This window comes from Polyodon spathula, chromosome 5, assembly GCF_017654505.1.
Source record: "Polyodon spathula isolate WHYD16114869_AA chromosome 5, ASM1765450v1, whole genome shotgun sequence".
Lineage (NCBI taxonomy): Eukaryota > Metazoa > Chordata > Actinopteri > Acipenseriformes > Polyodontidae > Polyodon > Polyodon spathula.
In genome coordinates, this window is record NC_054538.1 from 29,894,092 (window position 1) to 29,906,773 (window position 12,682).

The window sequence follows — 12,682 nt, forward strand, 5'->3', positions numbered from 1 at the left end:
CAACCAACCTGATTTTCTCATCAGAGCACTTTTGATGCCTTTCACCATGATTCAGTACATAGAAACCTGTTGGTATTTTGGGGGCATACTCTATTCAATCTATACTGTGTTTATTCTAGTATTGACTTCAGGTGCTTACTCCGCTAAAATAATAATTCCTTTAACATGGATGTGTATTGCATTAAGCTGGATGTTATCACTAGTTTACACATTGCTATTATTTTATTTTAAGGAAAATATCAATGGTGTTGAAGGAATTGATCTTTGTCTTGATGCATTTTGGAATTCAATGGAACCTGGACAATAGTAGATCTGATAGTTACTTTTCTCTTGCCTTGTTCTACAATGGTAAGTGTATATACAAAAATATTTATAGTTGCAAAAATGATGTGCAAGAGTAATATATTCTATAACACGACAAATTAGTTCTGGTGATGGAAACAAAAGCAACATACCAAAATGGTCTGAAAGAAAAGCAATAAAAACATTAGGGATAGTAGTAGCTGTTTTTTTTTTTTTTCTTTGTTAGGTGCCTGTGGCAAAGTGGTTGATTGTGTACGGGTGCAGAAGTGATGCAGTGCACAATAAACAAACAAGGAGAGTTATAATCCAGCTGGAAAGGTATTCTATTGTATCCAGGTCTGGCGACCAAATAATAAGACCCCGGCAATACACAACAACGTGTACTGCACAGTATAAATAACAACGGGTTGCAATCCCAAACAATAAACACAAATATTCGCCGCACAATAACAACAACACGGTCACCAGTCCTGGGTGCGTGCAGCAGTGCTACAGTTTTATTTAGTGACAATCGTGCAGTGCTGTTCCGAGTTAGTGCTGGCACTTGACGACAGCTCTGGAATCATGTTTAGCTGTCTAGTAATACACAAGAAGACAATTACAGACAAACAAACCAAAACACTTATGAATGTCTCTTTATTATTTCTCATGGGGTCTCTCACACAGTCCTTACTGTTCAATAGTTTTTTAACCAAACAAAGGAACAAATACAAATATTTAATGATCTGCAGCTGCCACATTATTGACCTCCGGGTCAATGAGTTAGTGTACCGAAGCTCCATCTCTCTTCTACGTGACCGACTTCCTTTTAACCCATGGAATAAAGTGTCAGGTCAAGTAGTCCAGAGTATTCTGTTCCTGTTTCTTAGTGCCCTCACAAGTCGGGAGGGAGATTTACCACCAAGAATGATTGTCTTTCTGTCACAGTGCCATACTACATTTCTAGTGTTGTTGACGCATATATCAATTGTTCTGTCCCTCCTGTAGTGATGGGTACTCTCACATGGGTAGTTTATTTTAACTCCAGCATTAATCAAATTATCCATGCCTTGTTTTATCCCTGGTTTCAGAAGTCACTGAAACTTATACTAACATTTAAGATATTTAGCCCAGCATCCTGTTTGACTAATTTGTTTCCAGAAACTCAGTTTTGTTAAAGTTCTGATGCAACCTTTGAATGTAAACATCAATCTCTCTTTCCAACTTTCAACTGAAGAAGAGAACTTTGAGGTCTTGAAAGCTTGTAAACAATTATTATTTAGTTCGTCCAATAGAAGATATCATATCTCCTTCTCTTTGTCTATCATCTCTGGGATAATACGTCTACTGTTTTTTTTCTCCAGGTCTGCTGCAAAATTACTTTATAATTCATGTTGTAAACAGGGGAAATTCTTTAAGTTTTCACACCCCTTCTATCTTTTAAAATATTAAACATATTTAAACCACGGTCAAAGGTTTAAAGAGACAAGTGGTTATGTTTCAAAGGACATTACTCTACCTTATACCATTGCTGAGTTATTAATGATTGAAAATCTGAGTTTAACATGGAAACTAAGATAAAACTACAACAATAGCGCCATGGCACAGCCATCCTAATACAGTGCCCTGTCGTATTCAAGAGCAGTCTTGAAACATTCATTATACCAAGCTACTTGACAACATAAGCCTGCTCCATCACAAGCCATGCAAATGTAAAAAAGCTACCCTTAAATATCTTTCTAGTCCAGTAAGTTCTTTAGATGACAGGTCATTTAAAAATATGTGAAATCTATGTGTATTGTAAGTGGCTAGAATTAATTGCAATTCTAATTATGTGGTATACGAAATGTCTGTAATATGATGTAAACCCGGTCTACTTTATAGTACTATTATGCATTAATTATGGAAACCCAGAATGTATCCTACTCCTAGGTGACTTCAACATTCATGTTGACTTGCCTTTCTGCCCTAGTGACTGACTTCAACACACTTCTGGACTGTCTTGGACTTTCTCAATCTGTCAACGTCCCCACTCACACACAAGGACACAACCTGGATCTGCTCATCACCAAGGGCCTTGATGTCTCCAACCTCTCCATAAGAACATAAGAACATAAGAAAGTTTACAAACAAGAGGAGGCCATTCAGCCCATCTTGCTTGTTTTGTTGTTAGTAGCTTATTGCTCCCAGAATCTCGTCAAGCAGCTTCTTGAAGGATCCCATGGTGTCAGCTTCAACAACATTAATAGGGAGTTGATTCCAGACCCTCACTATTCTCTGTGTAAAAAAGTGCCTCCTATGTTCTCTTCTGAATGCCCCTTTGTCTAATCTCCATTTGTGACCCCTGGTCCTTGTTTCTTTTTTCAAGTCGAAAAAGTCCCTTGGGTCGACATTGTCAATACCTTTAAGAATTTTGAATGCTTGAATTAGGTCGCCGCGTAGTCTTCTTTCTTCAAGAATGAACAGATTCAATTCTTTTAGCCTGTTTGCATATAACATGCCTTTTAAACCTGAAATAATTCTGGTTGCTCTTCTTTGCACTCTTTCTAGAGCAGCAATATCTTTTTTATAGTGAGGTGACCAGAACTGAACACAATATTCAAGATGCGGTCTTACTAATGCATTGTACAGTTTTAACATTACTTCCTTTGATTTAAATTCAACACTTTTCATAATGTATCCGAGCATCTTGTTGGCCTTTTTTATAGCTTCCCCACATTGTCTAGATGAAGACATTTCTGAGTCAACTAAAACTCCTAGGTCTTTTTCATAGATTCCTTCTTCAATTTCAGTATCTCCCATATGATATTTATATATAAAATGCACATTTTGTTTCCATTTGCCATGTGTCTGCCCAGTCCTGAATCTTGTCTAGGTCATTTTGAATGACCTTTGCTGCTGCAACACTGTTTGCCACTCCTCCTATTTTTGTGTTGTCTGCAAATTTAATAAGTTTGCTTACTATACCAGAATCTAAATCATTAATGTAGATTAGGAATAGCAGAGGACCTAATATTGATCCCTGTGGTACTCCACTGGTTACCACACTCCATTCTGAGGTTTCTCCTTTAATCAGTACTTTCTTCAGTACTTTGTCAAAAGCTTTCTGGAAATCTAAATAAACCAAGTCATATGCTTTGCAATTATCCATTATCAATGTTGCATCCTCAAAAAAATCAAGCAGGTTAGTTAGACACGATCTCCCTTTCCTAAAACCATGTTGACTGTCTTCCAGGATACTGTTACCATATAGGTAATTTTCCATTTTGAAAACTTGTGAAAAGTAATCATTTAATATATTTGCTTTTTTTTCCTTCATCTATGATTTTGCCATTTGTATCTTTTAGATATTAAACCTCTTCTTTGAATGTTCTCTTGCTGTTGTAATATTGGAAAACACATTTTGGAATTGATTTTAGCCCCCTTAGCAATGTTCATTTCTATTTCTCTCTTGGCCTTTCTAACTTCTTTTTTGACTTGCGTTTGCAGTTCGGTGTACTCTTCCTGTGTACTTTCTTTTTGGTCCCTTTTTAACGCTCTGTAAAGTGTCTTTTTTCGCTGAATATTTTTTTTAATTGATCTAGTAAACCATTTTGGCAATTTAGTTTTACATTTAGATTTGTCTATGTGACAGGACTGGAAGGAGTCCCTGTCGTAATTTTCCCTCCCGACCACCGGCAGCGCTGTGTAGGGTTGAACGTGATTGGATCAGGAGGCTGAACTCTGACCATGCAGGAAGTTCCGGGTCAGGCAGCCATCTTGGCCCAAGGTAGAACCATGCGGCCGTCGGGTCCCATCATTGCAATCAGCTGTGCTGTTCTCGTTGATTGGCTGACGTGGGGCAGCATGCTGATTGCAGGGGTGGGACTTGGCAGTATTTAAGCAGTATGGTTTTGCCATTCGCGCTCTCTGGGCTGAACTGAAAACACATGCTGTGCTTGCTTTGTTGCTTTCATTCACTGCTGTTATTCACAGAAGCTTGAAAATCTTGGACACTGTTGGATTACTGGAGTGAGGAACCGAGGACTGGCCATTAATCTGTGAAAGGGAGCTAAGAAGCGATGAGAGGAAACCCACCGCAGTACCACAACGAAACCCAATGCTTCCTTTGTTGTTATTTATTTTGTAACCGTGACATTTTTGTTTACTCTTTTTATTTCAAACCTGAGTTTACCATTGCTGGTATTCCAGGTGGTTTTCTTGTTTATTTTTTGCAATACTGGACTGTTCTATTTTTATTGTTTTTGTAAAATAAAACCCTGCCCTGATACCATTGATGATACAGGGCTCTAAGGACTAATCTCCATTTCCGGCTCCTGTGTGCTGTCATTTCTGGTCCTTCCCAAAAGCTCCACCCACTACCCTCCCACAGTCTACTTTAGGGATGTAATTGTTTTGCACCTCTAGTACTACATTTTTGAAGAACAGCCATCCTTTTTCTGTGGCTGTTTTCTCTATTTCACTCTAATCTACTTCTGTTAGTCTCTGTTTCATACCTTCATAGTTTGCTTTTCTAAAATTGTAAACCTTAGCTTTAATCATTACTTTTGGGGTTTTAAAAAGCACTTCAAATGAGACCATGTTGTGGTCTGAGTTTGCTAGTGGTTCTCTGACCTCTGTTTTAGTTATTCTGTCTTCGTTATTTGAAAAGATTAAATCAAAGCATGCCTCCCCTCTAGTCGGTGCCTTGACAAATTGTGTTAGGAAGCAGTCATTGGTCATTTGCACCATTTCAATTTCATCCGTCATGCTCCCCAACGGAATGTCCCATTTTATATGGCGGAAGTTGAAATCCCACATTAGTATGGCTTCTCCTTTGCTACACGCATTTCTAATGTCATTGTATAACAGACTATTTTTCTCACCGTCTGAATCTGGCGGTCTATAGCATGCTTCTATTATTATGCCCTTTCAGTTTCTGTCTGTTATTCTGACCCATATTGATTCAGCTTTATTTTCTTTTTCCAGGTATAACACCTGGACTTCAAGACTGTTTCTTATGTATAGCGCTACCCATCCTCCTCTTCTGTCCTGCCTCTCTTTCCTATACAGTGTATACCCACAAATATTATATTCGTCCCCATCATTCTCAGTCAACCAAGTTTCTGTAACACCTATCACATTATAGTTACTTGTTAGTGCAGTAGCTTCAAGTTCTAAAATGTTGTTTCTGTTGCTTCTAGCATTTAGATAAATAGATTTAATGGTTGTCTTACCTGAGTTGTTGTCCTTGTTTTGATGTGGTCTCCCTTCTGTTTTTTTGTTGATTTCTCCCCCCTTCCTTTCTAGTTTAAATGCTTCTGCACCTGCTTGAGGATCTTTTCTCCAAGTAGACTGGTTCCCTTTTTATTTTTGTCCCGTCTATGCAGATAGTCCTCGTTGTAGAATGTGGTCCAATGATCAAGATAGGTGAAGCCTTCCCATCTCAGATGTCTAGTCATTGCTAATATTAATCTCCCTACTCCTTCCTCCGCTACTGTTACTGTTGTCTCCTTCCGTTCCAAGAATCTGCTGAATCCTCTGAAACTCTCACAATGTGTCTCTTCAGCCTCTCTAACTGGTACTCTCCCGTCCTCAGTTGATGATGCGGTGACCCTCTACAACTCCACCCTTGCTCATATCATTGACACTGTTGCCCCGCTTACGACCAGAAACGTCAAGAAAGATCAAAACTGCCCATGGTATACCCTCAAGCTTCGACTGCTTAAATCTGCCTGCCGCAAGCTTGAGCGCAAGTGGAGATCATCTGTACTAACGGTTCACAGAGAGATCTGGATCTACCATCTACCGGCATGCGCTTGCCACGGCCAGGGTGAAATACTTCTCTGAAATCATAACTATGGGACTCGGTAAACCCAATGTTCTCTTTAAGAACATTGACCAAATCCTACATCCAGCCACTGACAGACTGACAACCCATCCATCCTCCTCAAGACCTCGGAAATTGTCTACTGCTGCCTTCTCCCACAGTACAGAGGCTTGGTGTACTTCTTGACAACATCCTCTCCTTTGATGCCCACATCTCCTCCATGGTCAAATCTTCCTTCTACCATCTTAGAAACATCTCTAAAGTCCATCCCTACTTTTCCCTCTCAGATGCGGATATACTTTGTCATGCATTTGTCTCCTTTCAACTCGACTACTGCAACTCTCTATATGGTGGTCTCCCAGCACGCACCATAAACCGACTGCAGCTAGTTCAGAATGCTGCTGCCAGGATCCTTACCAGATGTAAAAAATGTGATCACATCACCCCCCATCTTGCCCAGCTGCACTGGCTACCTATAAAGTTCAGGATTATGTACAATGCCCTTCATCACTCAGGCCCCAAGTACCTCTTCAACCTGATGACTCACCATGTCCCTGACCACAAGCTGAGGTCCTCCAACTCTGGCTTACTTGTTATCCCCAAGCAAAAGCGCACCACACTTGGACAACGCTCATTTTGTTTCAAGGCTCTGACTCTCTGGAACTCTCTTACTGCTTTGGTTCGTGATGCTCCCATTGTAGCTCGCTTTAAATCAACTCTCAAAACCCACCTGTTCTCTTTTGCTTTCCATGCTCCTTAAGTGTGATATCTGTTATTAGCTGCTGCTACTATTTCACATATTGTTACTATCATGTATTCTGCACTTTCCACTGTATTTAGTGTACTATTTCATGTATTGTGCTACTATATGTATTATACACTTTCCACTGTATTTTAGTGTACTAGGGTGTTATGCTACTGTCCTGTATTATGTACGTTCCACTGTATATCATGTATTATGCATTTCTCTGTTTGAATTGTTATGGATTTTCTTGTATTTATTGCATCTTGAAAGCGCTTTGTGATGGTGTCCACTATCAAAGGGGGTTTATAAAATAAAGATTGATTGATTGATGTTATGACTATGCAGTTCCACATTTAACATCTTGTAATTATTTTATTTTACTGTTTTCAAGGGTCCCCACATAGTCTGATTTTATTTTCTTATTTTTCTACAGCCATCTGTTAGGGGCAGCGATCTGCCTACACCCCAGATGTTATAAGTTCAATCATTGAACCTTGCTGGCTTCTTCACCACTCATCCACTTCTTATCTTTAGGACAGGTGTTGTGACTATAGACTCCTCCTGCTCTGTCACATTAATTACGTCTGTAACTTCAGGTCTGGAAGTGGAACTTCCACTGTCTTCTGTTCTGATTTTGGGTGCAGGTTGGGGCTTCATGTTATATATTGCAATACCCAAGTTTCTGCAGATTCTTTAAATTTTTTACTTGCATATTTTGGTCCAATGTCAGAGATTACTTTCTCTGTTATTCCATGTCATGCAAATGCAGACTTCATCCAAGTGATCACAGTTTTACTTGCTTATTCTCTTAACAGGCCTACTTCAAATAATCCAGAATATGAGTCCACCATCAATACATATTTTGTTTTCAAAGTAGAAGATGTCAGTGGAAATCATCTGCCATTGTTTGTTTGGCATCAGTGGTTCTTTTTGCTGTTGTCATTTGTGTTTCCTGCATACAGCACATTCTGACACTACATCAGTAATTAATGCATCCACACCTGGCCAATACAAGTTCTCTCTGGCTCTTCTTTTACATGCTTCAATGCCGAGGTGTCCTTCATGTATTCTTTTCAGCATTTCGACCCACATTCCCTCAGGTATGACTATTTTCTCCCTTTTTTGGATCAGATTGTCAGTTGTGCTGGGTTCTTGTCTCACATTACAGTAGGGTTTTAGCTCTTTTGGTAATTCTTTGCTTGTTTCAGGCCCTCCGGCATTGTGCTGTAATTTTGAATCTCAACAATTAACTCTTTCCGTTTGTCATATGAGATGGGAAAACGTTGTGTCAGCATATGTACCTGTGCCTCAGCTTCCTCTTCAATGCTGTGTAATCTCTTGATAGCGCATGGGCAAGCAGCTTTACTTTACCTGGAACATGTTTCAGATCATATTGGTACTTCTGGAATCTCTGAATTCTTGGTGGTGCTTTACTCAGTGGTTTCTTCACTATCTCTTCAAGTGGCTTGTGATCTGATTCAACATCAATTCTTCTGCCATACACATACTGGTGGAACGTCTCACACCCAAATACTAATGCCAGCATCTTGTTCTCAATTTGCAAGAATCTAGTGCATTTGATTGGCTTTGTGATTTTTTTTTTAACTTTTTTTTTTTCACCAGACTCTATTATACTGTTATTTTCTAGTTCTTTATATGTGTATTGTTATTTTTGAATAAACAATGATCTTATACTATGTCTTCTATTTATTCCAACAAAAACAGAGATTCACTTTATTTATTTATTTATTTATTTATTTATTTATTTGTTTTATCTTTTGTGCACTGAAGGTGAAGCCTGTGTAAAAACCTTCAGTTCAACAATAATGGTTGCAAATAATAATTTAAGCAGAAACAAAAATAGGGAATCAAACACAACACACAAAATACAATATTAAACAGGTAAGGAATTACATGCTATGAAAACGCAGGCAAAAATAGGGCATCCCATCCCTTTAATATATTTGTGAATATGATAATGTTGGTGAATGTACAGAAAGCATATAGCACTGAAAAGGGAATGACAAAGACAGTCACAACACATTACAGTATTTGAAAGGCCCACAAAAGGGGAGATTAAGTCCATGTTAAATTATTGTGACCCATCTAGAAATCCATCCCATACCTCCATAAAAGATATAAATTTAAATAATAGCCCCAACTGCAATGCCATGTGTGCAGTGCCTGATTTTCTCCTGACAGCAGACTGATTTCAGGAGCATCTCCCAGCTTCCACAACAGATTAGCTGAGACTCTTGGGAGAGTTATTTACAGGGAATTACCTACACAAGGGAGTCAATTACCATCATTTTCCAGATATCACAGGTTTTAATGTGACTTTTTATGCTATGATAGGGTGCAATGATTACAATATACCCAGTGCACTAATGAGTAAGCAATAACAATTAAGAGTGGTGGCATTTCCTTGGGACAGAGGTCTGCCATGCTGGATGGTTATTTATTCCCATGGAAATGCCTTGGTAAAATATTGCTGTTATAGGCTTTTTTAAAAAAAATAAAAATACATTGAGAACAGTTTTACCTTTGTTTGTTTCATGAGCTCACACTTTGAATATTTTGTTCTGTAGAGGTAGATGATTAAAGATATGTGCAGTAAGCAATCAAATTGGTTGTTTTAGTATCCAGTTCTAGGCTTATAATGTTGAAATGCATTTATGTAGTTATTTATTTTTTAACTGAAATGGTATCCCAATGACAAATTACACCTTAGCCAATTAACAGATTATTGTTTAAGTTTACTGAAAAATCTAATTTAATATTTTAATCAAATTGCTTAAATGTCAATCTTTTTATAAAGTACGCATGCTGATGCCTACTGTACTAGTGAGAGAGAGAGAGAGAGAGAGAGAGAGAGAGAGAGAGAGAGAGAGAAGTCGAAACAGAGGTGCACTTCCTGCTGTCCTGCTCCAAATACTGCCAAATAAGGGACACATACCTCCCTGAATTCTCGAGTCTGTTGACCCAGTTTCCACACCTGCCTGACCCTAAGAGAGAGAGAGAGAGAGAGAGAGAGAGAGAGAGAGAGAGAGAGAGAGAGAGAGAGAGAGAGAGAGAGAGAGAGAGAGAGAGAGAGAGAGGTGGGAGTGCCAAACACTTATCAGTATTCTATAAATACAGCAACTCCGCAGATGTAAAGCAAAGGACCTGGGCTACGTTTTAGAATTTCAAGAAATCAAACTTTTACCATTCAGGCAATAACATAAAACAATGGATTTATCAAAACTGAAGGAGATAGAAAATATACAGTATTGTTTTCCATCTGATAACTCTACTTGCCCCAAAGAGAAACGCTCCACAGAAATACATGCAATTCTTTACATAATTTTTTTAACTGGAATACTGATTACAGTGTGTGGAAACCTGCTGGTGATCATTTCCATCTCTCATTTCAAGCAGCTCCATACACCAACTAACATCCTTCTGCTTTCACTGGCTGTAGCAGATTTTGCTCTAGGGCTATTTGTGATGCCATTCACTATGGTTAGGTTTATTGAAACCTGTTGGTATTTTGGGGATATATTCTGCCTTTTTCACTCCAATATTGACCTGGCTTTGTCAGCTATTTCTGTTTTCCACTTGATATTCATTGCTGTTGATCGTTATTTTGCTGTGTGTGATCCATTGCTGTACACTGCCAAAATAACAATGCGTGTGGCATGGCTGTTTGCTGCAATTAGCTGGATAGTTGGAATACTTTACATATGTACAATTGTTTATTTTAAAGGCAATACTGAAGGTCAGGAAGGCTTTGATCCATGTCCAGGAGACTGTATAATTGTTTTTAATGCTGTATGGGGTACATTAGATACAATTGTCACATTTTTTCTACCATGTTCTGTGATGCTGGGCATTTACATAAAGATTTTTACTGTGGCAAAAAGGCATGAAAGAGTAATCAGTACAATTGAAGACCAAATGCAGCCAATAGAAGGAAGGAAAGTCAAAGCATCACGAAGTAAGGAAGGAAAAGCGACTAAGACATTAACTATTGTAATAGGTGTATTTGTTGTTTGCTGGTTACCATACTTTGTTAACAGTCTAATGGATCCATTTATAAACTTTTCCACTCCCCCAGTAGTAGTTGATGCACTGCAATGGCTGGGATATTTCAATTCTGGCTTTAACCCAATTATTTATGCTTTATTTTATCCTTGGTTTCAGAAAGCTCTATATGTTGTTGTGACATGCAAAATATTTAGCCCAGATTCCTCCTTCATAAATTTGTTTCCAGAAAGCAACTGATATATTTTGTTTACTTATTAATCTATATATTGGAAAATATTGAATATTACTTTTATGGTAATATACACAACTTATTTAAAAAACAAAGCTGTATAAAGTTATATATGAAAAGGCTCTTATACAGTTAGATGGTTTAAGATTTCAGTTTTCATATTTTATACTTTTTTGTATTTAATTGTATTTCTCTGAAATTAATGATCTTATTGTATGAGCATTAACAATTCTGATATGTTTTAGAAATGTATTCCTGCAATGTGACCTTAACCTGTAATTTTGTTATATTTGTACTGATTTAAATTCTTAAATTGGAACTGTATGTTTTTATTTTTTAAGGTTTGAAGAATTGTGTTCAACATTTGTGTTCTTAATGAAAAAAGTAATTCAAAGAAATTGTCTAGAATTTGCACCCTACCATGCATTTCCTTAATTGTCAGAGCACAGGGTGCAATCCAGGAAACTAGAGGACAGAAGCACTCGGGGCTAGACTCCAAATCTGCTAATATTCCCCCCACCCCCACCACCCAATCTACAGTTGGACTCGTTCAACATTTTAAAAAAGCAATGTATTTAAGATTTGTCAAATCCAGGTTTTAATGGTAACCAAACCAGTTATTTCAAACACTCAGTTTGATAAAATTGAATCATGGATGGTGCCTTAGTGCTATTAATGCTTTGTTTATACCTAATTTGTGTATTTTCATTTAAATAATGTAGTAGAGAAAACCTCTTGATTCGTTATTTTACGGTAGTCTGTTGCTCTAATAAAAAGAGAAAGTAAAATAAAAAAAATCTCTATCTTTTGAGCTCCACATTGCTCATATTGTGTTTTGTATTGTTTTCAGAAATAATGTAATCATTTTAAAATGAAAGGGTGAACACCTTTGTGTTGCATCCAACGTGGGATGAACACTTAGACTATAAGATTTGAGTATGAATAAGATTACAAAGGAGGGTACGAAATTAAAAATAAGAAAACAGTTATGTACATATGTTTTTTTGTTTTTTTTTACATAGCACTCACACATAATGTATGTAAGTGCAAAACAGAAACTGCTGTCAGTCACTCTGTCACACTCATACAGGAGTTGTTCTGCAAAAGAAATGAACTTGCCTACTATCTTCAGTCAATATAGTGGGGGATGTCATCTTTCTGTTTTTAATAAAGGACATGTAAATCTTCTTGGCTACACAATTCACATGTTACGTATTTATCTAGAGCAGTGGTCCTCAAAGTAATTACTTGGCTGTTTGCAGGCACGCTAACTATTGCATATCTTAGCTTATCTTATCTTACACGCTGCCTTCTTGCGACATATACTATATATATATATATATATATATATATATATATATATATATATATATATATATATATATATATATATATATTCTTTAAGAGTTTTAGTGGGTTATTCTTGGCTCACTCTGATAAAGCCAAGTCTCAGCTAGTAATTGCTTATTCTTTAAATAATTTACATAAAATACACAATGCTAATATTTTTTAATAGCATGTTTACACAGATAACCGTGAATAAACTAAAATAAAAGAGTGTAGATAGCGTCTCGCTTTGTTCCAATTTGAC

General features: G+C 37.4%; 2 protein-coding genes across 2 annotated transcripts; both read left to right on the plus strand.

The window, feature by feature from the left end:
• Positions 1–46: 46 nt before the first annotated feature.
• Positions 47–1,460, plus strand: LOC121316395 (trace amine-associated receptor 7a-like). Its single transcript, XM_041251473.1, has 3 exons — positions 47–68; positions 311–397; positions 1,291–1,460. The coding sequence occupies exons 1-3, from the start codon at positions 47–49 to the stop codon at positions 1,458–1,460; spliced, it is 279 nt and encodes a 92-aa protein (XP_041107407.1).
• Positions 1,461–10,064: 8,604 nt separating this feature from the next.
• On the plus strand, positions 10,065–11,099 carry LOC121316397 (trace amine-associated receptor 13c-like). Its single transcript, XM_041251474.1, has 2 exons — positions 10,065–10,140; positions 10,252–11,099. The coding sequence occupies exons 1-2, from the start codon at positions 10,065–10,067 to the stop codon at positions 11,097–11,099; spliced, it is 924 nt and encodes a 307-aa protein (XP_041107408.1).
• The last annotated feature ends 1,583 nt before the right edge of the window (positions 11,100–12,682 follow it).